The sequence below is a fragment of the Sorex araneus genome, chromosome 4 (genome assembly GCF_027595985.1).
Source record: "Sorex araneus isolate mSorAra2 chromosome 4, mSorAra2.pri, whole genome shotgun sequence".
NCBI classification, from domain to species: Eukaryota; Metazoa; Chordata; class Mammalia; order Eulipotyphla; family Soricidae; genus Sorex; species Sorex araneus.
In genome coordinates this window covers 222,145,800-222,173,717 of record NC_073305.1, presented here as the reverse complement: position 1 = coordinate 222,173,717, position 27,918 = coordinate 222,145,800, and the positions used below count along the sequence as shown (strand labels likewise).

Sequence of the window (27,918 nt, the reverse complement as noted above, 5' to 3'; positions counted from 1 at the left end):
TCTGCTCACACAAGGGCTGGGGTGGGTTCTTTCAAGTTCAGCAGTGACTCAGCTATGCCAGCACAGATGGGGAGAAGGGGCAGCGGACCCGGCCTGCTCCCCTCTGGCTGGACCACAGCGCAGGCTTTGACGCAGCAAACATGGCGTTTATTCCCTTCACTTCAGCGTGGTGGGAGGAAAACAGCCAACAACATGCAAAGGAGTTAAAAGACTCGCAGTGGCGGTGGCGGCAGGGGTGCTGGCCTGTCCGGGGCAGGTACCCTTGGTGTCCTGGTGCCCAGTGTCTCACCGGCACACAGCAGCTGGGCTCGGGGTCCTGGGCCTGTGGCACCAGCCAGGCCTGCCCCAGCCTCAGCAGGCAGAGGCAGCCTGGACTGACCGTCCTCCCGCGGCCAGAAGGAAGGGTGCCATTCGCGCCCGCCCTCCACCTTCACTGCTCGGTCCGTCGGCAGCGCTTCCGCTGGCAGCGCCTGGGCTCAGGGCTGCTGGAGGGAGCCTTGGAGGGGGCCGACGCTGGGGACAGGTGGCGGCTGCAGCTCATGCTGAGCACCCAGCCCAGCTTGTGGTGCAGCAGCTGCTTGAGGCCAGGCGGCAGGGGCAGGCCCTCCAGCGTGTCCCTGGAGCTGGGCCGCAGCTGGCGCAGGCGGTAGCAGCACAGGTACTGCAGGGATGTGGCGCTGGCGCAGGCGCGGATCACCTTCATGCTGCTCTTGGCCGCCGTGGAGCAGACCATGGGGTAGAACTTGCGGTTCTGCAGCTTCGTGGCTGCCACTCCTGGGAGGAGCTTGGCCTGAGCCTGGGGGCACCTGCCCCCCTCCCCCGTGCTCAGCGGCTGGGCTGGGGCTCCTTACCTATACACTTCCTGTTCTTAAAGAAGGTCAGGGTCCCATGCCACGTGTCCAGGTGCACCCCGATGATGGAGCCCTGGCCGAACCTCGAGGAGAAGCTGGTTTTGTCGCCCTTGTGGTGGAGGAGGCCTGGGGGCACAAGAGGCAGTGAGCTCGGGTCTCCCCCTCCCACCGCCCTCCCTGCGAGAGCACACCTGTGTAGGAGAGGCCCCAGCTGTCCGCGTCCCTGCCCAGCAGGCTGCAGAAAGTGTGCTGGTACTGGTCCAGGTCCACGGCCGACGTCCCGATGCCCACCATCTGGGAACGAGGGGGCCGGGCAGAGGGGGCCAGTAGCCCCCCTCCCCTCCCTGTGCTCTGCCCGCCACTCACCATGTCTGTGCCGTACACTGGAGAAGTCATCTTGATCTCCCAGAAGTGCTGGCCGTCACCCAGCTCCTTGGTGCCCCGCACGGCGGCAGTCCCGCAGCTGTACTCCACGTGGAAACTCACCTTGCGGTCGTCACAGCTCAGTCGCGTGGCTGAAGACTTGTTCCCAGCATCCCACACCCAGTCAAAATCTGTGGGGGGGCCAGCAGGAGCTTCATGCCAGGAGAGTGCGCTGGGGCCATGTCCCACCCATGCCACCTGCCCCCGTGATGCCCATGCACGCACGCTCGTCCTCCTCCCCACAGCGGCAGTCCTTGCCCCGATGGGCACCGTGCAGGCCGCTGCAGAAGGTGGCCTCGCTCTGGCCTTCGCAGCCACAGAAGGACTCGCCGGTGACAGGAACTGCACTGGGGATGGCGGGTGGCAGGGCGGTGCACTCTGGCTCTGAGTCTGGGTCGCTGTGCTGGCGAGGAAGGGGTGGTCACCCTCAGCAGGAGTCCCTGGAGCAGTGGGCAAGGGTGTGCCAGGCCAGAACTGGCTGTCCCCTGGGGACGACCCCCTTCATCCTGCTGCTCTCAGGAGTCCTGAGTTGGGCAGCCTGGGAATCCCAATGAGACACGCAAGTACTTCCCCTCTGGGCCCTGGTCTTGTCCCAGTCCAGGGTCAAGGGCCCGGGAAAGAAGAGGGCAGCTGATCTGGGCTGACCAGTGTCCTTGGCCTGCCAGAAGGAGGCGTGCCTGCCGGACCCGAGCCCTCTCCCACCCACAGCTTCCTGCCCAGGAGGTGACTGGACATGACGTCAGGCCACCCGCCCGCTGTGGGCTGGTAGCACTAGAGGCGGGCGGGAATGCAGGTCACCTCTCCCCTCCAGCAGATTCTGTGGGTTCGGAGACCCTCTTTGGGGGACGGTCCCAGGAACCGCGGCTCCCGGGGCCACTCCCTGTGGGGCCAGCTGGTGGTCCATGGAGGCCCAGAGGTGCCTACCACACCCCTGGATGGGCTGGTCTGGGGGGCCGTCTCCCCAGGAATGGGGTCGTGGCGGGAACTGTCCCAAGGCCGCAGGCCTTGCCCCTGAGGGGTGCGTAGCCCTCCCCACCAGCCCAGCTGGCTTCACCTACCTGCCCGTCGGAGTCACAGCCCCAGCTGGCCGCCCCCGCCGCCGAGCGGGCATCTGCGTCCCGGCGGGCCGCGCTCAGGACGAACCTCCAGGCCCTGCTGCTCCGGGGCCGCCTGGCCATGGCGGGCAGGATCTGGGGGGGGCACGGGCACGCGAGGTCTCGGGCCCGTCCGGCGGCACCGGGGTCCGCGCGCGCGGCCGAGCCTCGGGCAGAGCATCCGCGGCGCCCGGCCCCCGCGGCACGCCCCCGTGCGCCCCGCCCGCCCGGCGGCCGCCCTGCCCTGGGCGCCCCCGCGGCGCACGTGACGCGAATGAATGGCCGGGGCCCCCGCCCGCCGGCCCTCGGGAGGCGTGACGGGGCCGCCCGGCCGCAGGAACAAAGGCGCGACCGGGCCCGCCACCGCGGGCCCGCAAGGTCAGCGCGGCTTGGCCCGGCGGCCGGGCGTCGAGCGCGGACACGGGCGGCCGTCGCTCACCTGCAGCCGCCGCCCGCGCTCCGCCGGCCCCGCCGTGACCCACTTTCCGCTCCGGCCGAGACGTAAACAATCCCCGCCCCCCGCGCCGCATTGGTCCCGCCGCCGCGCCTGGTCCGGGGCTTCGGCGGGTGGGCGGGCCCCGCGGCGGCACCCCGCTGCCGAGAGGCTGTCAGGCGCGTCAGTCCTCACGCCGTGTCTCCATTGGCTGCCTCTAAAGCCGTCGGCTCCAGAACTCGCACTCCCATTGGGCGCCGCGGGAGCGTGTCGGACCGGGGCGGACACGGAAGCGAGAGCGGCTGGGGAACGACGCCCGCGCCGGAACCTGCGTCCACATCCGGCGAGCCGATCAGCTGAGGGGCGCGGGAACTGGCCAATCAGTGACGGCGGAGGGACGGGCCTGCCGCCTATTGGCCCGTAGGCTCCGGACTCGGCCCGGCCGGGGGCGGAAGCGGCGGGATGGCGGCGGCGGGTGAGTGTGCTGCGCGGGCTGTACCCGCGTGTGCGGGCGGCCAGCGCGCGTGTGGACGGGGCCAGCCCCCTGGCCACCCTTTGCGGCGGGGACGCAGCGCCAGGAAAGACGCGAGGCTTGCGCGTCTGCCCGGCCCGGCCCCCGTCGCGTAGCATTAAAGCAGCTTGGTGACTCCGTGTCGTGCGTGATGTTTGCGTCGCGAGGGGCTGGGGAGGGTCTGGACACCCGTGACTAGCCCCTGAGATGGGCTCAGCTGTGTGTGTGAAGGGACCAGTGTCTAGTCCCGGTCTGGCCAGGGGGGGGAGGGCCCAGCCGTGGGGGTGGCGTGGCCCGGGCGGGCGGCCCTGGCCCAGGCTCCTGGCGGAGTGGGCAGGGCCAAGGCCCCTCATTCCCGGGGTGAGCCCCACCTCGCCCTCTCTCCACTAGAGCCCGGAGGCCTGTCCGGCACCCCGCGAGTCATCCTCGTCCTTTCGGGAAAGGGGGGTGTCGGGAAGAGCACCCTGTCCGCAGAGCTGGCGCTGGCCCTGCGCCACGCAGGCAAGAAGGTGCGTGTGCCCCGGGCCGCCCGCGCGCGCCTCCCGCCGGGGCCCGCAGCCAGCCGCACTGCTCTCCTGCCGGCAGGTGGGGCTCCTGGATGTCGACCTGTGCGGGCCCAGCATCCCGCGCATGCTGCGCGCGCAGGGCCGGGCCGTGCACCAGTGTGACGGCGGCTGGGTGCCCGTCTTTGCCGACGCCGAGCAGAACCTGTCGCTCATGTCCGTGGGATTCTTGCTGGAGCAGCCCGACGAGGCCGTGGTGTGGCGCGGCCCCAAGAAGAATGGTAACGTGGTGGGCAGGGGCCAGGCAGGGGCCCCCGGCCTGCCCCTGGGGCCACCCTCATACTTTCCCGGGGTCTCCCAGCGCTGATAAAACAGTTTGTGCGGAATGTGGCCTGGGGCCCCTTGGACTTCCTGCTCGTGGACACGCCGCCTGGCACCTCAGATGAGCACATGGCCGCTGTAGAGGCGTTGCGCCCCTATAGCCCCCTGAGCGCCCTCGTGGTCACCACCCCCCAGGTACTGGTCCGCTTCCTCTGATTACAACCTGGGCGGCAGCAGCCTCCTCCCCTGGCTGAGTTGTGAGGGCCCACCGGTTGGTCTCTGTCCAGGCAGTGTCCGTGGGGGACGTGCGGCGGGAGCTGACCTTCTGCAGGAAGACGGGGCTGCAGGTGCTGGGGGTTGTGGAGAACATGAGCGGCTTTGTCTGCCCACACTGCTCGGTGAGGCCGGAGGGGTGAGGCCGGAGGGCAGGCTCTGCTGCTGCACCCCCAGCCCCACCCAGCGCCTCCCTCTCGTCTCTTCCAGGAGTGCACCAGCATCTTCTCCCAGGGAGGCGGGGAGGAGCTGGCCCGGCTCGCAGGGGTTCCCTTCCTGGGTGAGTGGCTGTGCGCCCCCTTCCCAAGCTACTCGGTCGCTCACTTCCCAGGTGGGGGCCCTGGTGGGCTGAGGGCCTGGCCTGCGTGTCTCTGCAGGTGCCGTGCCCCTGGACCCTCAGCTCTCGAGGAGCCTGGAGGAAGGGGGCGATTTCCTGCGGGACTTCCCCGACAGCCCCGCCTTCCCCGCACTCTCCTCCATCGCCCGCCAGATTCTCGACCAGATGCCCATCGCGTGCTCATGACCAGGCGCGGCTGAGCACTGTTTGAGGAGGCGCCCTCATGGTGCTTTCGGCCACCCACCTGCCTGTACTTCTGTGCCCCAGATGGACAGCGCGCTGGGGCCTGGCAGCGCCAGAGACTCTGTGGAGCCTAGATTAAACGGGTTCACATGTGCTGCGCCTCTGTCTCTAGTTCTTTCTGCCCTGGGCACCTGGCTGCTCCCGCCGCTCAGGTGAGCATGAGCTTATCCGTGGGGCTGCAGAGAAGCCGGGGCTCTCCCTGCCCTGTGTGGGGCAGCCCTGGAGGGGCACAGGGGCTGTGAGGGGGTGGCCACCCAAGCTTATGGGGGGCAGCCCAGGCACCTGCTGGTCAGAGGGGTCCCCAGGAGCTCAGAGCCCGAGCACGGGCCAGACCCCCACGGGGCAGCACAGCCTCGCGTTGGTTCACAGCTTTAATTGGTGTCAGCTGGGGAGGCGCTGTGCCCCCATACACACACTCAGCGACCGGAATCCCGGCTGTCCCGCACCCCCAGCAGGGCCCTGCGGGTGCTCCTGGCCCTGTCCTGGGGCACAGCTGGCGCCCCAAGTCAGCAGGAAGCAAAATGGTCTTCTGGAAGGTCGCGCAGGTCCAGGCCGGCGACGGCGGGGGGGCTGGCACAGGTGATGTTGTTGTAGGTGTGGGCTGGGGCCGGACCCTCGTCCCCGTCGCCTGTGGTGCGCACAGAGCGCGGCACCACGCGAGGCCGCTGCAGCGCCAAGCGGCGCAGGGGCTGGAGGCGGCAGCCGCACACCCAGGGGTTGCCCTGCAGCCAGAGGTGCTCCAGACCCGTGGGCGGCACCAGAGTGCCCAGCGAGTTGTTGCGGACGCTCAGGACACGCAGCGCCCCGAGCGGCGCCAGCAGCGCCTCGGGCAGCGCCTGCAGCTGGTTGTCAGCCAGGTCCAGCCAGAAGAGGAGTGGCAGGGGCCGCAGCGCGTCGGGCGGCAGCGCCCCCAGCCGGTTGCCGGCCAGGAGCAGGTACTGCAGCTGCCCCAGGCCCTGGAAGAGGCGCGCCGGCAGCTGCGCCAGCCGGTTGGCCGAGAGGTCCAGCTCCTGCAGCGCGTGGAGCTCCGCCAGGCTCTGCGCGTCCAGCGCCGCGATGCCGCTGGCGCGGAGGGACAAACGGCGCAGCCCCGAGAGGCCGGTGAAGGTGTGTCTGCGCACGCGGCCCAGGCAGCTGGCCTCCAGGTGCAGGCTGTGCAGCCCGCCCAGGCCCCGGAAGGCGCGCTCGGCCACCTGCTGCAGGCAGTTCCCGGACAGGTTCAGGACGGCCAGGTTGTGGAGGCCCACGAAGGCGCCTGCCTTGAGCTCCTGCAGCTGGTTGCTGTCCAGCGCCAGCACCTCCAGCTGGCCCAGGCCCTCGAAGGCGCGTTCAGGCAGCTGCCGGAGGCGGTTGTGGCTGAGCTGCAGCTCCTCCAGGAGATGCAGGTCCTTGAAGGTGAGGGGCCGCAGGCCGCCCAGGCCGTTGTGGGTCAGGCGCAGCACACGCAGGCCCAGCAGGCCCGCGAAGGGCTCGTCCGGGAGGCCAGAGAGGCGATTGTGGGACAGGTCCAGCCAGCGCAGCGCCTTCATGCCCAGGAAGGCACCCGGGGCCACGGCCGAGATCTGGTTGTGGTCCAGGAGCAGCTTGTGCAGCCGCGGCAGCTGCGTGAAGACGTCGGCCCTGACGCTGCGCAGCGCGTTGGCGCCCAGGTGCAGCTGTCGCAGGGCGCCCAGGTCCGCGAGCAGCGCGGGCTGCACGTAGGGCAGCTGGTTGTGGGCCAGCACCAGCTCCCGCAGGCCGCCCAGGCCCCGGAAGGCCGCGTCGGGCAGCGCCGCCAGGCGGTTCCAGCCCAGGTTGAGGTCCCAGAGATCAGGCAGGCCCTGGAGGGCGGCGGGGTCCAGCCGGGACAGCAGGTTGTGGGCCAGGCTGAGCGAGGCCAGGCCCGGCGTGTGCTGGAAGGTGCGGGCCCCCAGGCCGCGCAGCCGGTTCCGCTCCAGGTGCAGGTGCCGCAGGCCACGCAGGCCCCACAGAGCCCGCGGCTCCAGGCTGCGCAGGCCGCAGTCCTGCAGGCCCAGGAAGCCGAGGCCCGACAGGTTCCCCAGGGCTGCGGCTGGCAGGGACGACAGGTTGTTGCCGTCCAGCCACAGGGCCCTGGCGGCGGCTGGGATGCCGACAGGCGGCCGCGTGAGGTTGCGGGAGTTGCAGAAGACGCTGAGCCCGTCCATGCCGTCATCGACGCCGCAGCTGCAGACGGCAGGGCACAGCGGGGCCTCGGGGTCCCTGGGCTCCGCGTCCTGCAGGCTGCACGCAGCCCCAAGCAGCAGCAGCAGCAGCAGGGCTGGGCCTCCTGCCGACACAAGGGGGTGAGCCAGAGGCGGGACCTAGCCAGCCTCAGCCCACATGCGCGCACACGTCACACCCAGCCGACCCACACAACCAGCGCCACTGCGGGGGGCCGAGACCGCCTTCCCATTGGGTCTGGGTCAGGGGTGCAGAGCAAGCTGTGGGGAGCCTTGAGGGGGGACAGTCTGGAGAGCAGCCTGCCCCTGGGCCTCAGCTGGCATGGGGAGAGCTAGGGGACCCCAGGTGCAGGGGACCAGGTGTGGGGGGCCCAGGTAGGGAGAGCTGATGTGGGGGCCCGGGTAGGGAGAGCTGATGTGGGGGCCCGGGTAGGGAGAGCTGATGTGGGGACCCGGGCAGGGAGAGCTGATGTGGGGGCCCGGGTAGGGAGAGCTGATGTGGGGACCCGGGCAGGGAGAGCTGGGGGTGGGGAGCCCGGGAGTGAGGGCCCTGGCCCAGACCTTCCACCCAGGGCTCTACTCGGTCCCCAGCAGGCCCAGCCCTCCTGATGCTGAGAGTGGGGGCCCCCAGCCCCCCGGCTCCTATCCTGGACTGCTCCCTACCAAGGGGGTGGACACCTCACCTTTCCCCAGGGCCATCGCGTGCAGTGGACGCAGGCAGTCGAGCGGGCACATTTGCTGGTCTCTGGCACCGCCTCCCGCTGGCCCCACTCTGGGCACCCGCCCTGCTGGCTCCATGCCCTTAACCCCCTCATGCCGGGCCAGCCTGCAGCGCGGGTGGCCGAGGGGCAGCTCTCAGCCCCTACCGGCCTGTCTCTGCACACAGCTCCTGAGGTGGCCAGTGGGGGCGGGGCCCCCTAGTCGGCCCCAGCGGCCTTGGGGGTTGGCAGTGGCCTGCCGTGCCCTCCCGTTTCCCAAGCCAGCTCCTGTGGCTGCGGGGGCAGCTGTCTGCCCTCTTCGAGGAAAGCCCGCGCCCACCTTGCCCAGGGCTCTGTGTGGGCATGCCACCTGCTGGGCTCCTGACCCCTCCAGGGCCCCCTGCTCTGCCCAGCCAGGCCTCGGGCACCATGGCGGGGGCAGCCTGCAGCCCCTCCCTCTGGGGTGCTGTTCCAGGGAAGCCGCAGCCTCTTCTGAGAATTATAGATCCACAGGGAGAAAGTCCACCCGCCCGTGGCCCCGGCTGCCGACTCAGCACCTGGCCCGCAGGGTGGGGGGGTTGCTCATCCCGCCACCTCCCTGCTGTGTGGCCTTGAAGGGGTCCCCTTCTGTCCTGAGGCTCCTCAGGGCCCTGCCCGGCTCCCGGGTCCAGACCACTCCCGGTGGGGCCAGGGGCACGGGGCAGGAGGGCCCAGCGGGCAGGCGGTGTGTGTGTTGGTGGGGGGTGCCAGGGCCCTGCCGCCTAACGGGCTGTCAGACGTCTCTGATGGTGTGACCCTGGGGCCAGAGGAGCGGCCGGGAGGGTGGGCGCTTGCTGTGCCCAGGGCCCCTGGCTCATCTCCAGCACCCGTAGAGTCCCCAGAGCACCGGGCCAGGAGCTCCTGGCCCTGGAGGAAGCATGGGGGGAGGCCAGCCAGCCCAGCTGCTCCGGCATATGCAGCTGGGCAGGGACATGGGCCCACGGACGGGATGGACCTGGCGCTCGTGCCGGTGCCCTGCGCTCAGCCCTGCGTCCGGCCTGGCCATTGCTCTCCGTCCAGCGGAGGCAGCTGGAGGCTTTTTCTTGCTGGGGGGCCTCACCCCAACCCCTGCTGGCTGCTGGTAAGGAGTGAAGACCCCAGGCCAGAGTTGTTTTTGTTTTTTGGGGTGTTGGGCCACACCTGGCAGTGCTCACACTCCTGGCTCAGTGCTCAGGAATTACTCGTAGAGGTCCTCGGGACCATAGGGGGTGCCCCGTGCAAGGCAAGCGCCCTCCTCGCTGTCCTGCGCTCTGCCCAGCAGACCCCTTAGGAGGCTGCAGAGATTAAGGGGGGCCGCCGGTGCTGGTCCCTGGGGAAACGGGCCTGCAGCCACTTCCAGGCCAACCTCCCTTTATTCCCACATTCCGAGCAGGGCTCAGCCCCCGGGCCCTGACCATCTCAGGGAGGGAGAACTGAGTGCGCAGGAAGCCTGGCCCCTCCGGCCTGGATGGCCACTGCCCGCACGGGCGCGTGTGCCGCTCTCCGTCCCGTCCTCCCTGGCTGTGGGGTGGCAGCAGCTTCCCGCTCCCTTGCTGCAAGGTCTCTCCGGGTGCTCTGTCTGCCACGCCAAGTTAGCCTTGGGCCCAGCGGTGCCGGGATCGCCAGCTGTGCTCACTTCGCCCTCTGTCTCAGCTGGACTTGTCTGAGGTGCTCCAGCCGGTGCTCCCCCACCCCAGCCACGCCTCGTCCCCTCGTCCATCTCTCAGCTGAGCTGTTTGAGTGGGTTGTGGGCGGTCAGAGAGGCTCAGCGAGTGGAGGGCCGGCGTTGGTCCGAGACACCGCAGTGGGGGTCTCCCTGAGCACTGTCAGTCCCAGACACCGCAATTTGGGTCTCCCTGAGCACTGTCAGTCCCAGACACTGCAATTGGGGTCTCCCAGAGCACTGTCAGTCCCAGACACTGCAATTGGGGTCTCCCAGAGCACTGTCAGTCCCAGACACCACAATTGGGGTCTCCCAGAGCACTGTCAGTCCCAGACACGGCAGTTGAGGGTCTCCCTGAGCACTCTCAGGTGAGACCCCAGACCAAAGCCACGTGGCGGGCTCAGGACTTCCTGCGTTGGGTGAGAACACCGGCAGTTACCTTCCCTACACTGTGGCTCACCTCCCCGTGACAAAGCCTTCTGAGACTATGTCTGGGAGGCTGGGGTCCACACCTGGCAGTGCTCAGAGTACTCACAGCTCTTGGCTCAGTGGTTGTTCCGGGTGCCCAGGGGACCATGTGGTACCGGGAGTTACCGCGGCACCCAGCACACAGAGTGTGTGCTCAGGCATCACGGTCTCACCGTCCCAGAGTCCCACACCCAGCGATGCTCAGGGGCCCGCCCGGCTGTGCACTTGGGAATTATTCCTGGAGGAATCGGGGAACCATATGGGGTGCTGGGGGTCAAGGCTGGGTGCTCTGTGTGCAAGACAAACACCCTATCCTCCGTGCCATCTCCAGCCCCATCAGTTTTGAAAAGCAAATGCTAATTTTGTAATTTTGGGGTCACACGTGGCTGTACTCCTGGCACTGCTCTGGGGACCATGTGTGGTGCGGGACTGACCTGGTCAGCTGTGGGCATGGAGAGCCCCTCCCTGCTGCTCTGGGGCTGCGGCCCTTGGCCATGCTCCCCGTCCGCCTTTTACGGCTCATGTTCCAGATGTTCGGTCTGAACTCTGCGTCACCCAAGAATACAATCCCTTTTTTGTTGTGTTGTTGTTTTGTTTTGTGGCCACCCCTGGCAATGCTGGGGGTAAATCCTGTCTCTGTGCTGGCTCAGATCACTCCTGGTGGTGCCTGGTGGATCATATGTGGTACACAGGATTGAACCCTGGCCAACCACCTGCGAGGTGAGGGCCCTGCCCACTGTACTATCTAGCCCCAGAACACGATGGTTTCCTCAGTAAGTTTGGTGACTTTCAGAAGTTAAATTTGGGACTGGAGCAATAGCACAGCGAGTAAGGCATTTGCCTTTGCACTCGGCTGACCCAGGTTCGATTCCTCCATTCCTCTAGGAGAGCCCTGCAAGCTACTGAGAGTATCCCGCCCACACGGCAGAGCCTGGCAAGCTACCCGTGCGTATTCAATATGCCGAAAACAGTACCAAGTCTCACAATGGAGACGTTACTGGTGCCTGCTTGAGCAAATCGATGAACAATGGGATGACAGTGCTACAGTGTGACATTCGGGACAGGGCCCCCCGGCCATTTAATTTCTCCAGCATGAGGTCGGTCTTGGTCTTTTCTTCCCAGTCTGGGTGTCCAGTCGTCCCAAAACCGTTTGCTGGAAAGTCTGTCACCTCCCTCACTGCAATGTCTGGTCTGTGGGCCCTGGAGGGTCTCCCCCTGGACTGCTGGCCTCTCGCTGGGCGTGGGCAGCCAGGCAGGCGCCCAGCCTTGATTTCCACAAAGCTGGGGCTGGCACAGTCCCCAAGTACCCCAAGGCACCATGTAGCCCCCAAGTACCACTAGGTGTGACCCCCCCCCACTCCTGACAATAGTTACCAAATAGTTAGGAAAGCTCACTTGGTGATGCTCAGGGGACCGTTCAGGGTGCTGGGAACTGAACCGGGGTCAGCTGTGTACACAGCAAGTACCGTAGCCTCTGTCCTGTCCCTGCCCTTCCATTTGCTAGGAACTGCACTGGAATCAGATGGTCTGTCATGCTCAGGAGAAACATGTATCCACGTGTGTGACCAGGGACGGTGGGACAGCTGCAACTTGCCTAGTATCGGATTTCATGTTGATCTTTTTTTATCCTTTTCAGTGTACAAATGTTGCACTGTTTTCTTTTTTTTTGGGGGGGGGGATTGTTTGGAGGCCACACCCAGCAGTGCTCCTGCGGGGCTCAGGGGACCATTAGTGGTGCCAGGATCAAATCCAGCCACAAGAGCCACAAGCACTTTGTCCGCTGTCCAGTGACCCCAACCCTGCACTCTGGGCGCCATTAGGGAAGGGACTGTTAACTTTGCGTTCAAGGAGCAGAAACAAACAATGGATTTTCCTCTGTGGACCCTGCAAAGCTGTGGGGACGGGACAAGTGTCCTCTGCCCACGGCCTTAGGGACCCAGTTGGTCGAGATACACCTCCCTCTCCCCACTTCCAGTGGGCACCAAAGGGGGCACTGTCCACCAGCTCCAGGGCTGACAGGCACCCAGCATGTCGGGAACTGAGAAAGAAGCAGGCGACACACCCCCGGCCCAGAACACTCGGGGCGGGTCACTTCAGACTGACTCGCATGTGGCCTGTCCTTGGGCCTGGGTGTGAGCACTCTGCTCTGGGGCTGCTGAGTGACTGGACTCTGGGGTGACAGCCCAGCTCCTCTGGGAGGACCCCCCAGGCCGCCTGTGCCAGGGGTCAGGTGTGCCCCCGACCAGCCCCGCCTAGTCACCCAGTCAGGGGTACAGGAAGTCGCCCCACAGGGACCCCACACATAAAGCCATGCCCGGGTCGTGGGCAAGCGGGTGGCCTGTTCCAGCCCCCACCCCGTGCCCTCCCTGATTCTTGAGGCACAGCTGGGAGCAGTGTGAGACGGCGCAGGGCTGGGGGCGGCGGGCCAGGCTCCTCCTGAACTCCCCAGACACCCACCCTGGCCCCTCCACAGGACCCGGTGTCTACTGTGTCCATGCTGCTGGGTGCCCAGGGTGGCACGAGGCCAGCAGACTCCAGGGGACAAGGACAAGGACACTCCGGGCTGCCCAGAGCCCCCGCCTCCCGTCAGACGCTCCCGCCGCAGAGGGGACCTGGAGAACAGTGGTCCTGCCAGGGCCAGCATCGGCGCAGGACCACCAGGAACGACACCGCAGCCTCGGAAAGGTGCATTTGAACATTTGCTCAGACAGGCAGATGGGTGGGGCCTCGGGGGTGCTTCCGTCTCCAGCTCGGGCGTCACCATCTGTCCTGGCCCCTGCTGGGGGCACAGCCCGGCTCAGTCCTGGGGTACCTTGAACTGGTCCTTCTCCTTGCGGATGGCCCTCATGGTGGTGACCGGGTCCGACTCGCCCGCGTGCTGCTGCACCGTCTTCTCCCTGCGGAAGCCGAGTGGCTGCAGGCCAGGACGGAGCGCCAGTGCCAGCCGCACCCTAGAGGGGGCCGGGCAGAGCCCCTCGCGTCAGGGGACAGAGGCTGGCCCCGCCGCCCGCCGCCCTACCTCACTCTCATGAACGGGTTGTAGGCGAACTCCTCGGCGATGGTGGACGGCACTGTGGGCTCCCCGAGGTTGTACTTCTCCTGCAAGAGAAACGCTCCAGCTCCCACAGAGACTCTCGGAGCCCCGCCAAGGGGAGGTGCACATGGCCCCCTCCCGTCCAAGGAAGCTGGTCAGTGCTGGTCAGCTGCACACTCCGAGGGAGACTCCCCAGAGGCTCAGCTGCCGCCCCTCCTGGGGCCTCCTGACCCACCCACCCAGGCCAGGCTGCTGGCGCCTCTCTGCACCATGAACACGGGAGACCATCTTAATGTCCCCGTGTTCCCTCCAGCGTCTCCAGGGGAAGGAATGTTCAGTCTTCCCACGATGGTCCTAAAAAAGGTCCTTCCCCAGGGGCTGGGCAGTGCAGATGGGCAGAGCATTCAGACTGTGCGTTCAACACACTGACGGCGGCGCGCAGACCCGGGCCTGCCTCGGGAGGGAGAAGAGTGGGCGGGAGAGAGCTGTGGGATGCGAGGACGTCGGGCGCGAGGGACTCCTCAGAAATCCACAAAGTACAGCAAAGGGGGCAAACACTGAGCAACTCTGGCTCGTCAGCTCACAGGATCTTGGAAAATGTTTCACTGAAGAGAAGGAAAGTCCAACATCCCGGGATTTGTGGGTGCTGCGAGAGGGGTGTGGGCGGCTTCTCACTCCAGGTGCCAGTTCAGAAAACCCCGAGGGAAGGCCCAGAGCGACAGCACAGTGGGAAAGCACTGGCCTTGCACTCAGCCAACCCAGGCTCTGTCCACAGTACCCAGAGAGTGCCCCTAGGTCCACTGCACTCAGTGACCCCTGAGTGCAGAGCCAGGGGTAAGCCCAGAGCACCGCTGGCTGTAGCCCAGAAACCAAAAATAAAAATAAACAAGGGTCTAAAAGCAATGACTCAGGTTCTATACTAAGAACCTACGGCTATGACTACAGGGGCTGGAGCAATAACACAGCAGATAGGGTGTTTGCCTTGCACACGGCCAACCCGGGTTCGATTCCCAGCATCCCATATGGTCCTCTGAGCACTGCCAGGAGTAATTCCTGAGTGCAGAGCCAGGAGTAACCCGTGCATTGCCAGGTGTGACCCAAAAAGAAAAAAAAAAAAAAGGATACTACAAAAGTGTCCAAAATAGAAGAAAAGGGTTTAAAAGATCAGACATGAAAACAGTGAAAAACGAATGCAAAGGTTTGGTTTTGTTTTTTCAGATCAACAGAGTTGATGAGACAGATGGAAAAACAGACAAATTGCTAAAAGCTAGAGATGAGGGAGGGAAACACTGGTCTGAAGTGAAAAGCTGAAGATGGGGCTGGAAAGACAGTACAGCAGGGAGGGCGCTGGCCTTGCTTGTGGCTGGCCTCGACTCTGATCCCCAGTTCCCGTGTGGTCCCCTGAGCACAGCCAGGAGTAACCCCTGAACACAGCTGGGTGTGAGGCCTCCCCGCCAAAAAAAAAACCCATTGAAAAAATAAAACTACCAAAAAATAAAAATAAAATAAAATAAAATAAAACTACCTCCTATCCAAAAAGAAACACTTGACCTTGGGAACAGAGAGCCAACTATGAGCCACAAAAGAAAATTAATAGGAGGAGGCCACAGGGTGAGGACCTGTACCTGCCAGGCGGCTTATGTCCAGTATGAACTTTTAAAAATCCTCTTACCCAAGAAGACAACCAATTTTTTAATGGGCAAGCACTTTCAAGAAACTTCACAAAGTGGCCACTGTATCACTGTCATCCCGTTGCTCATCGATTTGCTCGAGCGGGCACCAGTAACGTCTCCATTGTAAGACTTGTTACTGTTTTTGGCATATCGAATATACCATGGGTAGCTTGCCAGGCTCTGCCGTGGCCACTAAGCCGGAAAAAAGATGTTCAGCATCATTATGAAAATGCAGCTGAAACCCTCCGTGAAAACCCTCTGCAGGCGTTCTGAGGCATACGCAGGCCGGGGAGAGGTGGGGGCTGGCACAGAAGGCCTGCGAGCCTCTCCCCCAACGAAAGGCACTTCCACAGGCAGCTCGCCTGTTTCCTCTGCAGAGGTTTGGGGCCACCCTGGCGACAGCCAAAGGCTATGCCTGGTTCTCTGGTCACAGGTGACCCTAGTGGTGCTCAGGGGCCCGTGGGCAGAAGTGGCTGTGTGCGGGCAGGGCCTGAACCCTGGACTGTCCCTCCAGCCCACAGCCAGCAGGGTCTTGGCAAATCCAACATACATCTGAAGCAGTGCGGCAGCTCCTGGGTACTCGACCAGGGAGATGGGAACGGGGTCGCACAAAGACTTGCACACGAATGTTCAGAGCAGCTTTATTCATGACGGAAATGAGGCTGGGTGGGCGGGGGAGGGCGTGACAAGCAGGACGAGTGGCCACCAGGCCCCCTCAGGAGCTTCTCTAACAGTGTTCGAGAAAGCGAGAAGGAAGCGCCCGCGGGCAGCCGTCGGGAGCCTGGAGCTGTGCTGCGGCAGGTGGCGGCCACCCGCGCTGAGCGGACGCCACTGCCTACGTGGGAGCTGAGCCCAGCAGCATCAGCCCGGGAACAGGAGGACAGAGAGCGAATCTCAAAGCCAGCATGGAGTGCTCGTTCCCTAAAATGCCCACGCTTCTCACAAAGCCGACTCGAGAATGTAGGCAAATCGAACAGGCCTCACAAACCGAAGGCACTGAATTCCCGATCAGCCTTTGCCACGGCAACTCCGTGTCCAGACGGCGTCATCGATCAGTTCTAACAAGCACTAAAGGAGGCACTGCCTATGATCATAGGGCGGGTTTTGGAGAAAACAAGGAACACTTTCAACTCAGTTTATGAGGCCAGCGTTACCCTGCTACTAAGACCAAAGACATTAAAAGGAAGTAAAACTACAGACCAGTATTACTTTGTTTAGAGCACAGCACCACATCCAGCAGTGCTCAGGGCTTACTCCTGGCTCTGCACGCAGGAATTATTCCTGGTGGGCTTGGGGAACCATACGGGATGCCGGGGAGTGGGAGGCAAGGCAAGCACCTCCTGCTGTACTACCCTTCTGGCCCCGGGCAGGGTTCTTACCTTGTACGCGGCCAACCAGAGAACAATCCCTACCACCCCAGATGAGCCCACCAGGAGTGACCCTGAACACTGAGACAGGAGTAAACTGAGTACTGCTGGGTGTGGCCAAAAATCACATAAGGAAAAGCCCCCTACCTGCTGTACTTCACGCTGGCCCCTATCCCAGTATTATTTACTCATAGAAAAATAACTCGGATGATACTCAATACCCATTCATGATAAAAACTCAGAAAAACAGGACTATAAGTGAAGCCCATCGACTAAGGCTTCCGGGAAAGAGAAGCTCGCCACCACTTGACAGCTGGGAAGCAGATACGCCCGCCCTTTCTTAGCACTCTGGTTAATGCTCAAGAGCTTGGCTAGTAAGGAGAAGAGACCAAGAGAGAAGAGAACCGAAACCATGTCCAGAGGCACAGACATCAGGACTGTGGGCTGAGGGGCAGGACCCACCCAGAGCCGGCCTGGGGGACGCAGGCAGCCTCCTGTCTTATTTCCGACCCCAGAAGGGGATTCTTAGGTGGCAGAAGGCAATCCTGTTTCTCTCTCAGATGTAAGGGGTTTGTGGGGGCTCCCCGGGAGTGCTGGGGACCCAGTGGCACGAGGGACTGAGGCGGGGCCTCGTGCACACACAGCACCCATCTTTGAGAGACAGAAGACACAGCAGGGGGACACTGCCGGGCCTGCTGCCCAGGGGCAGAGCACAGGGAGACCCAACCCGTCACGGAAGCCATGACCAGAAAGCACACTTGCCCGGGCACACGGGAGGGCAGCGCAGCAGGCGGGGTGCAGGGGGCAGCCTCGGACCAGCGCTGAGATGGGGGACCCTGGAAAGCACTTGTGTCCCTCTGCAGTGAGCGGACAGGACCCTGTCTCCTCCTAAGTGGACGCCTGCAGGGTGGACAGAAAGGGGCCCCAGCGACAGCCGTGATACCGCCATGCCATGCAGGTAGGAGAAAGGGTCTCCCTGCACAAGCTCTGGGGAGGGGGCTGGAGCCGACCCCAGATCCCCGCAGGTGCCCGAGTTCTGCCCCGCACCTCAAGCACCCCAAGCCAGACCCCGTGAGAGGGGCCGCAGGGGGGGCCGAGTGCGGGGAAGGGGCAAACTAGCCTCAGGGGCCCGGAGGAAATGCTGGCCCCAGCCCCCTGCAGCTGCCTCCCGGACCTGCTGGCCAGCTGGAGGCCTCAGGCACGTGGGTGTGGGTGGAGAGGCCAGCAGCCTCTCCTCAGAGGCCCAGGAACCCTGCTGCGGGCTTTGCGGGAGGGAACTTCTAGGGGCTGCGGAAGGTGGGGTCTGAGCGCGTCCACTCACCTTGGCCCAGGCCAGCTTCTCTCGCACGGCGGTGTTCTGGGGCTCCACGTGGCGCGCGAACTTGAGGTTGCTGACAGTGTATTCGTGGCCGCAGTACACCCTCTGCGAGAAGTGGGGCTCAGGCCGGGCCTCAGGCCTGGGCCCCTCGCTCAGCCCCCAGCCCCCCCAGGGCCTGCTGAGGCTGCCTACTGTGTCCGGAGGGAGTCGGCCAAGGACCTCAAGCAGGGCCTTGCACATCTCATCCGCCGTCCCCTCAAAGAACTTTCCGCAGCCAGCCACGAACAAGGTGTCACCTGCAAGGCAGGGCCCGCCATGGCGACACTGGGTCCCTCTGGCTCTGGGGGCATCCCTGGGCCCCGAGTGTGAGGAGGCTCAGCTCGGGGTGCGGTGGGCATGTCAGCTCGGCCCAGCACGCCCGCCCCACACTCCACACCCGCCTGCTGCCACCAGAGGTGCCCAGGACGGGGAGGGGGCAGCAGAGGAGACAGTCCCGGCTCACCTGTGAACACGGCGGGGGGCTCGGACGTGCCGGGCTTGCTCACAAAGTAGCAGATGTGTCCCGATGTGTGACAGGGCGTCGCTAAGCACTTAACGTGGAGAGACCCCACCTGCGGGAAGGAGCGCAGGTGTGGGACCCTGCGGGCAGGGCCCCCCCAGCCGCCCGGCCCGAGCCTCACCTGCAGCGTGGAGAGGTGTGTGGCCCTGTGGGTCAGGGCTCCAACACGCTCGTCCCCCCCGTACACCTTCAGCCCAGGCGCCAGCTTCACCAACTTGTCATTGCCACCCGCGTGGTCCCTGGGAGTTAAGGGGGTGCAGGTGGCCTCCTGTGCTCATCCACTGCCACTTGTCCCTCCTCCAGCCCCGGCACAAGCTCAGCTGGCCCTGGGCAGGGGAGTCCCGGGGCCCTGCCTGTGGCCACCAGCAGAGCCGAAGCAGCAGAGCTGCATCGGCCAGCCAGGGGCCCTCCAAGCCTGGGCTCCCAGCTCTGGGCACAACCCCCCACCCCCGGACCAGGTGTGACTCACAGGAGCTGGTGTGCGTGGGGCCAGGCACGGGTTCAGCCAGATCCACCCTTCGAGGGGGGCCTGGAAGAGCTGTCTCCTTGACACAAACCCACTTTTAGCCTAGCCCTGCCCTGAACTTGCGGTGCTGAGGGTTAGCCTTCCTTTTCTTTTTCCCTTTTAGGCCACATCCGGTGATGCTCAGGGTTTACTCCTGACTCTGCACTCAGGAATTACTCCTGGTGGAGCTTGGGGGACCATATGGGAGGTCGGGGATGGAAGCCAGGTTGGGTGCATGCAAGGCAAGCGCCCTCCCCGCTGTGCTGTAGCTCTGGCCCGCAGCCTTCCTTCCTAGGGTGAGGCCAGGGGTCCTAATCGCCAGGGGAGCCCCACTGCTCCCCATCTACCCAGACGCCTGACTGTCCAGCCCAGAACAGCAGGCCCCAGAGATTATCGGAGACACACCCTGTGCCCTGAGACGCCCCGCACGGCAGAGATAAGGGAGTGGAGAGGTGCAGGCACAGCCTGGCACTGGGCTCAGGCACTGGGGTGCAGAGGGCACCCCCGGGCCCCACAGTGGGGTCAGGGGGCAGGCAGCTCTTGAGGGTGAGCAGACAGGCTGCTCCCGGCCTGCAGCCCACAGGGCTCTCCTGGACAACTGCACAGCAAACTGTGCACCCCATAGCACAGATGAAAGCTGGGGTGCACTCCTCCAGACTCCGGCCTCTCCCCAAGCCCCCACGGCAACGCCAGGTCAGGGGACCCCAGGGCGTGAGCAGCAGCGTGGGCAGAAGTCACAGAGTCCCACCTCTTCCTGCCAGCTGTGCAGTGGACAGAGCGGGACGGAGGGTTTCCAGGGTGCCAGGCTGGGTGCCCATCCGGGTCCAGCTCCGGGCCCCCCTTACCAGTGGTGGTGGGTGGTGAGCACTGTGGTCAACTTCACGCCCTGCTTTCTCGCTGTTTCTATCACCTGCAACCAGATGTGAGCCAGACACAGGCCGTGGTCACAACGGGTCACTGGCCTTTGGGATGGGGTGCCAGGAGGGCTGGGCCCCAACTCCAGAAGAGCGAGTGACAGTGGCCCTCCTGACCCGTCCGAGCCCTTGTAGCCGCGTCACACTGAGCACAGCACACCTCGAGGGACAGAGCCACCCTGGGGCTTCAGGCCAGACTCCGCCCCCCACCCGACCCCCAGCAGCAACCCTCTGCCCTGCTGAAGAGCTCTAGCCAGGTGACAAGGGTGCTGCTCCAACCTTCTGCGGCTGCACCGGGTCCACGACAGCGGCCTCCCTGGTGTCCTCGTCGATGATCAGGTACATGTAGTTGTCGGTCAGGGCGGGCAGCATCTCCACCTTCATGCTGCCCTGGGTCACGGTGCCACTCTTCCTCAGCTCTGTGTGATGGAAGGCGAATCCCAGTAGGGCTGGACCTGAACGCAGACAAAGTGACGTCTCTGTCAGTGTCCACAGGATGCAAGGAGAATTACAAGAGGACCCAAGCCAGGACCGCTGCAGGGCCCTAGTGTGCCAGCTGCAGAGGGGCCTGGGGATCGCGCTCACAGCTGTGACCTGGAGGCCCAGGACTGCTCCCCCGGCCCGCGCCTCTGACTCGGCCCGGCTCCGGCTGCCACGATCCAACCTGCAGATCCACGGAGCCCGGCAACAGAACTAACGGGGTCAGCTCCACCCGTGGCAGGCTTATCTCCCGCGACCCGGGGCTCAGCTCCCTGTGCTTCGGTCCGCCCCCAGCCCTCCAGACCTGCCGTCCTGCAGTCCCTGGACACAGCCCGCCCCAGCGGCGGGCTCCGAGACGCAGCGGGCGGAGGCTGCCGTCCGCGTCCCCGGGCGCTCTGGCGTGTCCTTACCTAGCACCTGTCCTGCGCCACCCCCGCTGACCGTCACCCACTGCTCCAGCCCTCTGACTCACTGCAGTGGCCTCACCCCCGCCGCGCCCGTCGGCGGGTTAAAATCCTGCGTCAACAGAAAAGAGCGTCCGCGCGGGCCGGCGGCTGCCCACTGCGCGGGCCCCGCGCCCGGCACGCTCGGCGCCCCCCCGCGCCGGCCCCCCCGCCTACCCGCGACGCGCCGGGCGAAGGCGCTGCCCCGCGCGGCCAGGCTCCCGAGGCCCAGCAGCCCGCGGCCCAGCACCATGACCGGAGACAGCGGCGGGGGCGGCGGCGGCGATGCCGCGTGACGTCGGCGCGCCGAGGCCAATCGACTCCCGCCGACCGCTCCGCCCCGCCCCCGGCCAATCAGTGCGGCCGTGCTCGGCCCGCTCGCCAATCGGCGCCCGCGTCCGCGCCCACGCCGGCCCCGCCGCCGGCCAATCCGGCGTCCTGCCCGGACCCCGCCCCCACGCCAGCCAATCGGCGCTCGAGGCGGGGCGGGGCCGGCGCCGAGCCGGAAGGGAGCGGCGTCCGGGTCCCGGAGGCGTCCGAGCCCTCGCGCGGCGGCTGGGGTCATGGCGGCGCCGCGGCCGCTGTCCCGCTTCTGGGAGTGGGGGAAGAACATCGTGTGCGTGGGCAGGAACTACGCGGACCACGTCCGCGAGATGCGCAGCGCGGCGCCCAGCGAGCCTCTGCTCTTCCTGAAGCCGTCCACGGCCTACGCGCCCGAGGGCGCGCCCGTGCTGCTGCCGGCCTACACGCGCGACCTGCACCACGAGCTCGAGCTGGGCGTGGTGCTGGGCAGGGCCGGCCGCGCCGTGCCCGAGGCCGCCGCCATGGACTACGTGGCCGGCTACGCGCTGTGCCTCGACATGACCGCCAGGGACGTGCAGGAGGAGTGCAAGAAGAAGGGGCTGCCCTGGACGCTGGCCAAGAGCTTCACCGCCTCGTGCCCCGTCAGCGCGTTCGTGCCCAAAGAGCGGATCCCCGACCCGCACCGACTCAAGCTCTGGCTCAAGGTCAACGGCGAGCTCCGGCAGGAGGGGGACACCTCGGCCATGATCTTTTCCATCCCCTACCTCATCAGCTACGTCTCCAAGGTCATGGCCCTGGAGGAGGGAGACCTGATCTTGACCGGGACGCCGAAGGGAGTCGGGCCCGTTAAGGAGAACGACGAGATCCAGGCTGGCATCGAAGGCATCCTCAGCATGACATTCAAGGTGCAGAGGTCAGAGCAGTGAGCGCACGGAGCACCCGAACTCGCCAAGATCCGAGCAAGGCAGAAGCAAGCCCAGGTTATTCGCAGGAAAGCAGCGATTTGAAACGGTCGGATTGAATCCTGTTCCTTAGCTCAGAAACGATGGCCCCTCGGAGGATGGTGTGAGGAGAAGGAGCCCGGCCAGAAGTGGGAAGAGAAAGCGTTTTCTTATAAAACCTTTGTGATACATCTAGAGATTTCTCTAAATTTTCACTACACGACTCTTCTCCTAAAACTACTTCCATGGGGTTTATCAGTGGCTCATTCTGGGACCAATAGTTCAAAATCTGCAAAGGAAACTGGAAGCATTTTTTAAATCAATTTTCCCCAAATTTCTGGGCCAATATTAGCCCCCTGTGCCAATTAGCAGAATTAATTCCCAGCACTCCCAAGGGATTCTTCCATGGAAAGATGGAAGAACTCCACATCATCGGTTTCTTTAATTCTAGTCAGTGGACAACCAATTCATCTGCTCAGAGAATGTCCCTGACCCTTATACTCTGCGTTCGGGGCATCATTTTGAAGGTAATTGTCTTCTAAATAAATACGTTGTCATCCGTGTGGATCCTAAACTTGTACTTTTTCTCCCCAGTAGTGCTCAGGAGGGAGACTTCCTGTTAAGGAGTCCAGAGCTTGGTCTTTGACCTTTAGTGTCCTGAGCACCATTAGCGGTGAATTAGCAGCTGCCCCTCTGACACGCCTAGGTGGTGGCACCACACAGACAACTGTGCTTAAGGTGCTGCCTCACATGTGGCCAACTCGGGCCAATTCCAGAGTCCCCTGAACATTGCCAGGGGCCTTCGCAGTGAACTACTGCTGGCCGGCTGAGAGCTGTCGGGAGGGCCCCCTGACATCCTAGCACTTCGTGAGATGCCCCTTGGAAAGGAGGCAGAGCACGTTGGCACAGTGCCTGGTGAGCCTTTGGCCTGGGTGTCTTCATCTTTTCCCACTTGCAACCCCCCCTTTTAATTTTTTTTTGCTGGAGAAATATCTACAAAACCCCAGGAATATAAAGTAGGTGTACAAATCAGACATTTGATGATAATCATAAATTTACTTAAAAACTTTTTCACAACCGGGGCTGGAGTGATAGCACAGCGGGTAGGGCATTTGTCTTGCACACGGCCGACCCGGGTTCGATTCTCAGCATCCCATATGGTCCCCTGAGCACCGCCAGGAGTAATTAATGAGTGCAGAGCCAGGAGTAACCCCTGTGCATCGCCAGGTGTGACCCAAAAACCAAAAAAAAAAAAACTTTTTCACAACCCCCACAGTTATACAGTGCCATGAGGTCACAGCCCACAATCCAAAAAGCGGATTTTAGGCTCAGGCAGGGGTCTTCTAGCCCTCTGGAAGCTAAGGACATCTAATTTAGTCTTGAGATCACTTACTAGAAGCTTAGCACTCTAGGTATTGGGCCAAGAGTGTTCCGGCAGCCCGTACCCAGAGGAGGACTCGGGTTAGCCAGCCTGCTCAGCTGAGTGTCAGCAGGTGTCAGATGTCACCCAGGTGCCCCTAGACCAGAATGGGAAGCTTTGTTTACAATGCAGCTTCCTTTCTAGGTATATAAAAACTTGAACATGGATGTTTTGTGCAACTCCTGCCATTCAGTGATGAGTATTAGCAAGTGCTACGATTGGATTTGTTTCTAAAATTACATTCTGACTTTTCCTGTCCTTATTTCTTTTTTCTCCTGCTTTATCTTTTGGTCATTCCTGGCAGTTCAGAAGCTACCGGGCCCACATGAGCTGTGTGGTGGCAGGCATCAAACAAGGGCCCCCTGTGCCAAGGCAGGTGCTCCACCTTGAGACACATCCCTGGCCCTCAAACTCTTTCATTTAAGCTTTCGGGTCACACCAGTATTGTTGGTTGCTACTCCCAACTCAGTGCTCACTCTGGCTGTGCTTGACCATGTGTTACCAGGGGTCAAACCCAGGCCCCCCACTTGCCAAGCATGTGCTCAGCCTTTTAGGCACTCTCTGGTTCCAAGTTTACTTGCTTAAGCCATCCATGTTAATATAGAAGTTAGAAAATATAGTAAACAAAAACACCCAGAATTTTTTCCACCCAAGGGATAACCAGTTAAACATTTGGCTTATATTCTTCCAAATCTGTGGATGTAATTTAAAATATCTAATTTCTTTATGTCATACAATATTTTTGTGTGTAGGCCAGCTTTTCGTGTCAGTTGGCACATTTCTGCAGTGTTGTTTTCAGAGGTTACATAAGATTGTGGTGTCAGGCCTTTGCTAATCTGTCACTTTGGCCACAGATTTGCTAGTGGAGTCAGCATGCATTTGTGGTTCTTTCCTTGACAAGGTCCCCTAAGTGGAAATGCCTGATCAAGCGAGACACCCTGGTCTAGTTAATGCACAAGGTGCCGCTGAGACGGCTGCCCCCGCTGACCTGGAAACAAGCTCAAGTATGAGGCAGCTGTTCCCACGAAGCCCCTGCATGGTAGGGAGTGCCCAGTGCCCCTGAGGTCAGCGTCCTCCAAGGAGGTGGAGCAGCTCTGTCAAAGAGCTGATCTCAGCACTACAGGAGCAACAAAGCTGTTGGTTGCAAGAATAAAAAACTTAAAAGACAAACCAGTTCCCACAACTCTGATGCAAAGACTAATGAAACCATTAGTTTCCTTAGAACCTTTACTAGGTAGTTTTCTGTTTGTTCTGCCCACATACACTGTGAGATCGGGGTTACCTGCGAGACAGAATAGCCAGTGTGCACCTCCTGAGGTTGGGTATATCTAAGACACAGCCATAGTGCCATTATCACACTGAAGAAAAGGGAAGAATCAAAGTACATGGTTTGTGCATTGTAACCCCGACTTGAATCCCCGTCACCACACATGGCCCCCCAATGTGCCCAGATGTGGAGTTTGTATATTAGAGCCACCAGCAGGTGTTGGAAAGGTTTCCCCACACTGCTGCTTTGCTGAGGGCGAGTCCTGCAGTGCAGTGGAACCTACAGTCACCAGAGAGCGCAGTGGCCCTGTGTGAGGCCCCTGGCAAGCATGGCAACCAAAGTGTGTGCAGTCCCCAACAATCCCCATGGCCAGAAAGGGTGTGAGCACAACTAGGCATGCGGTCCCCATCACAGCAATAACAGAGAGGAAAAGGGGGAAAAGAATGAACTAATAAATGCTACTTATTGCACTGTAGCACTGTTGTCCTGTTGTTCATCGATTTATTGAGCATGAACTAATTACGAGTGTAAACACATTCGAGTGTAAACATGTATGAGTTGACACCACACCTGAACTCAGTCTGCTCAGTCACGCAGGGGACACAGCACTATTGTCAGAAAAAAAAAAAAAAAGAAGCAAAAACGGGCTGGAGCAATAACATAGCGGGTAGGGTGTTTGCTTTGCATACGGCCAACCCGGGTTTGATTCCCAGCATCCCATATGGTCCCCTGAGCACCACCAGGGGTAATTCCTGAGTGCAGAGCCAGGAGTAACCTCTGTGCACTGCCGGGTGTGACCCAAAAAGAAAAAAAAAAAAGCCACTTACAAGGGAGCTGAAACTAGAGAAGCTCAAGTGTGGGCTGTCCTGGAGCAGGCGCAGGCGAGCCACCTCTGCCCAAGCCATTCCGTCCATCAGTAAAGCGGGCAGGACTAATCCAAGTAACAGGAATGCAAGGAAATATCACCACATCTGGTTACGAAGAAGCCTTCAGTGTTAACTATTAATACTACTGCAGCAAGTTAATCTCCAAAAACTTATCCCAAGATAATAATCAAGAATGTAGGGGCTGGAGCAATAGTACAGTGAGTAGGGCATTTGCCTTGCACACGGCCGACCAGGGTTCAATTCCCAACATCCCAAATGGTCCTCTGAGCACTGCCAAGGGTGACTCCTGAGTGCAGAGCCAGGATTAACCCCTGTGCATTGCCAGGTGTGACCCATAAAGCAAAAAAAAAAAAAAAGTAGATGTGGGGCAATAGTACAGTGGGGAGAGAATTTGCCTTGCACGAGGCTGACCTGGGTTCGATCCCCAGCATCCCATAGGGTCCCCCGAGCACTGCCAGGAGTAATTGCTGAGTGTGGAGCCAGGAGTAATCTCTGAGCATTTCCAGGTGTGACCCCCCCAAAAAAAGAAGAATGTAGGTTTAATTTATAATATCAAGAAAATGGGAAGCATCTAAATGTCTCACTGTCCTGATTATATCTCTTACACTCATGGGTTGGAGAGATAGACCGGGGCAAGGCACTTGCCTTGCATCTCACCAATCCCAATTCGAATCCATTACCACATATGGCCCCCCCAACACTGCCAGGGATCACTCCTGATCACAGATCCAAGAATAGCCCCTAAGCACATCTGGATGTGACCAAAGGATAACCCCCCAAAAAACTGCAAACTTCTTTTGGTGCCCAGTGCTCAAAGCCAGGGCCTCACAGTTGCAAGGCAAGTGCTCTGCCACTGAGCTACATCCCAAGCCCAGAAAGCAATATGATTAAAATTTAACAGATCTTGGGGGCCGGAGCAATAGTACAGAGGGGAGGGCGTTTGCCTTGCATGCGGCCGACTCAGGTTCTATCCCCGGCATCCCATATGGTCCCTCAGCACTGCAAGGAGTAATTTCTGAGTGCAGAGCCAGGTGTAACCCCTGAACATCGCTGGATGTGACCCAAAAAGAAAAAAAAATTAACAGATCAAAATTAAATTCACTTCCTTAGACAAGTAGTAGCTCAACACATAGCATGTTTCTGCCTCATACAGAATATTGAACAAATAAATTCACTAAAACAGAATGAAGAGGGGGCTGGAATGATAGCACAGCGGGGAGGGCGTTTGCCTTGCACATGGCTGATCCAGGTTCAATTCCCAGCATCCCATATAGTTCCGGGAGCACTGCCAAGAGTAATTCCTGAGTGCAAAGCCAGGAGTAACCCCTGTGCATCGCCGGGTGTCACCCAAAAAAACAAACAAACAAAAAACAGAATGAAGAAAGAAAATCCTTACTGCAAGGAAACACCTGTAGTTAGGAACAAGGACCAGAGAGATGTTACAGGGATTAGGGTGCAGGTGGCTAATGGGCTTCAACCCCCAGCATCATTTGGTTGCCTGAGCATTGCAGGGCAGAGCCTTGGGGCCTGGCAGCACCACCTCCTTGGTCCCTAGCATTGAAACATGGCCTTTGCTGACCAAGAGTTTCCAAGAGGGACTCCAGGCACTCTAAAAACCACTTGGTAAGTGCCCTCCCCATCTCTTCTTCTTTTTTTTTTTTTAATGTAGGAGTACTGCTATTTATTCAGTCATTGATTGAGCTGATTAAAGTCCTCACCTCTTCTTAAAAAAAAAAAAGCAAGGAATAATCATACAGTCAGCCAACTTCTCAGATAAGCCACCTGAGACCCACCCAGACACTGGCACAGGAAAGCCCCTGGAGGGCAGCAGGCAGACTGGGGTGTCTGTACTCTGCGTGATGTGCAGGACAAGCTTTGCTTTGACTTCTGTGTATGTGTGCATTCTGGCTGATTTACAACAACATTTCAGAAGTCAATCAGTTTTGTAATATCCCGTTTGTAAATGTGGAGCACTCTGACTGTGTGGCTTACACCCCACCCTGCAGGTTCAGCCAATGAAATCAGAGTAATCAGGGCATCCCTCCAGCGACAAAATTGGTGCTTCCTTAGCTGAATGCTAGTAGACTGGGGGCTACCCAGGAAGCAGTGAGGTGGGCCCTCCAGCCTGTGACTCAGGAGCACTGGGCATCACGCTGCACCTGTTTCCACATGCCCAGCGGGGAACCAGAGCAAGGCAGAGGCCCAGGGACCAGAGCAGTCGGGACTGTGGTGGTTCCTGCAGTCCAGGCTTCGGAGCTTCGGGAGTGTGGATAAAGATCCGGAACTGCTGCACCCCTGGGCCAGGCCCCCCACCCTTCTCTCCTGCGCCTGTTCCCACCCCCACACCCTACCCTCCCTGACCACTCTCTGGGGTCACCGTGCTAAGCACCCTGCTAGTGGACACACCAGCCTGTATCCACTACCACAATGAGAGCACACAGTTTCTTCCAGCTTCCCATGGTAAAAGCCAAGGAATGTTCCCAACAAGATCTTGGAGATCTTTTTCACCACCTTGGAGAAAAGACGGACGCCCATATACTTACTTTCCTGCTCACTCTTGTGTCCCCAAAGCATCAAATATTCTGGTCAGATCTCTCAGACCTGGGCCACTATGCTCTGTCACGAGGGGTCTGTGCGTGTGTGGAGGAGCTGCGGGAGGCTGGCCGAGGGAGCTGTCTCCTCTGTCGCCGCCCAGGCTCCGTCTGAGCTCTGGAGCTGGTCTCCCTCCCCTGTGATCCGGCTCAGCAAGCCTTCACAAGCACAGGGCGGGCTCTGTCACCAGAGGAAGCAA

General features: G+C 61.7%; 5 protein-coding genes across 12 annotated transcripts; 2 read left to right on the top strand and 3 right to left on the bottom strand.

The window, feature by feature from the left end:
• Positions 1–15: 15 nt before the first annotated feature.
• On the bottom strand, positions 16–3,453 carry SPSB3 (splA/ryanodine receptor domain and SOCS box containing 3). 3 transcript variants are annotated; one of them, XM_055135449.1, is made up of 7 exons: positions 2,808–3,453; positions 2,333–2,464; positions 1,500–1,677; positions 1,218–1,405; positions 1,043–1,106; positions 852–977; positions 17–774 (listed from the first exon to the last, which is right to left on the bottom strand). In XM_055135449.1, exons 1-7 carry the CDS (start codon positions 3,429–3,431, stop codon positions 431–433), a joined length of 1,656 nt encoding a protein of 551 aa, XP_054991424.1. In that variant the 5' UTR covers positions 3,432–3,453; the 3' UTR covers positions 17–430. The 3 variants fall into 3 exon arrangements, with proteins under 3 accessions (XP_054991422.1, XP_054991424.1, XP_054991423.1); XM_055135448.1 differs by having other exon boundaries at positions 21–774; positions 1,043–1,145; XM_055135447.1 differs by having other exon boundaries at positions 16–774; positions 1,043–1,405.
• On the top strand, positions 3,139–5,082 carry NUBP2 (NUBP iron-sulfur cluster assembly factor 2, cytosolic). Its single transcript, XM_004604417.2, has 7 exons — positions 3,139–3,276; positions 3,703–3,821; positions 3,898–4,096; positions 4,177–4,331; positions 4,424–4,534; positions 4,620–4,689; positions 4,787–5,082. The coding sequence occupies exons 1-7, from the start codon at positions 3,264–3,266 to the stop codon at positions 4,930–4,932; spliced, it is 813 nt and encodes a 270-aa protein (XP_004604474.1). The 5' UTR covers positions 3,139–3,263; the 3' UTR covers positions 4,933–5,082.
• Positions 5,083–5,495: 413 nt separating this feature from the next.
• IGFALS (insulin like growth factor binding protein acid labile subunit) lies at positions 5,496–7,868 on the bottom strand. Its single transcript, XM_055136818.1, has 2 exons — positions 7,853–7,868; positions 5,496–7,276 (listed from the first exon to the last, which is right to left on the bottom strand). The coding sequence occupies exons 1-2, from the start codon at positions 7,866–7,868 to the stop codon at positions 5,496–5,498; spliced, it is 1,797 nt and encodes a 598-aa protein (XP_054992793.1).
• Positions 7,869–12,702: 4,834 nt separating this feature from the next.
• Positions 12,703–20,637, bottom strand: HAGH (hydroxyacylglutathione hydrolase). 6 transcript variants are annotated; one of them, XM_055135463.1, is made up of 10 exons: positions 20,487–20,584; positions 20,339–20,382; positions 19,666–19,841; positions 19,318–19,382; positions 18,089–18,206; positions 17,911–18,019; positions 17,601–17,704; positions 17,412–17,513; positions 13,036–13,115; positions 12,703–12,913 (listed from the first exon to the last, which is right to left on the bottom strand). In XM_055135463.1, exons 3-10 carry the CDS (start codon positions 19,768–19,770, stop codon positions 12,814–12,816), a joined length of 783 nt encoding a protein of 260 aa, XP_054991438.1. In that variant the 5' UTR covers positions 19,771–19,841; positions 20,339–20,382; positions 20,487–20,584; the 3' UTR covers positions 12,703–12,813. The 6 variants fall into 6 exon arrangements, with proteins under 6 accessions (XP_054991438.1, XP_054991437.1, XP_004604249.1 ...); XM_055135462.1 differs by having other exon boundaries at positions 20,277–20,382; positions 20,487–20,506; XM_004604192.2 differs by lacking the exon at positions 20,339–20,382 and having other exon boundaries at positions 20,487–20,637.
• Positions 20,638–20,783: 146 nt separating this feature from the next.
• Positions 20,784–22,120, top strand: FAHD1 (fumarylacetoacetate hydrolase domain containing 1). Its single transcript, XM_012931773.2, has one exon. The coding sequence runs from the start codon at positions 20,873–20,875 to the stop codon at positions 21,536–21,538; it is 666 nt and encodes a 221-aa protein (XP_012787227.1). The 5' UTR covers positions 20,784–20,872; the 3' UTR covers positions 21,539–22,120.
• Positions 22,121–27,918: the final 5,798 nt, after the last annotated feature.

Bases quoted from the DNA above. Each gene is read 5' to 3' on its own strand.
- NUBP2 (XM_004604417.2), top strand. The intron at 4,097-4,176 runs GTAACGTGGTGG...GGGGTCTCCCAG, and splicing joins GCGCGGCCCCAAGAAGAATG to CGCTGATAAAACAGTTTGTG. The intron at 4,535-4,619 runs GTGAGGCCGGAG...CGTCTCTTCCAG, and splicing joins TTGTCTGCCCACACTGCTCG to GAGTGCACCAGCATCTTCTC.
- FAHD1 (XM_012931773.2), top strand. From the start codon at position 20,873: ATGGCGGCGCCGCGGCCGCTGTCCCGCTTCTGGGAGTGGGGGAAGAAC.
- HAGH (XM_004604192.2), bottom strand. From the start codon at position 20,562: ATGGTGCTGGGCCGCGGGCTGCTGGGCCTCGGGAGCCTGGCCGCGCGG. The intron at 17,705-17,910 runs GTGAGCCGGGAC...CCTGCCTTGCAG, and splicing joins GCCCCCCGCCGTGTTCACAG to GTGACACCTTGTTCGTGGCT. The intron at 13,116-17,411 runs GTGAGTGGACGC...TTTCTCTTGCAG, and splicing joins AGAAGCTGGCCTGGGCCAAG to GAGAAGTACAACCTCGGGGA.
- SPSB3 (XM_055135447.1), bottom strand. From the start codon at position 3,431: ATGCTACGCGACGGGGGCCGGGCCGGGCAGACGCGCAAGCCTCGCGTC. The intron at 2,465-2,807 runs GTGAGCGACGGC...TGCCCCCCCCAG, and splicing joins AGCGCGGGCGGCGGCTGCAG to ATCCTGCCCGCCATGGCCAG. The intron at 775-851 runs GTAAGGAGCCCC...AGCTCCTCCCAG, and splicing joins TAAGAACAGGAAGTGTATAG to GAGTGGCAGCCACGAAGCTG.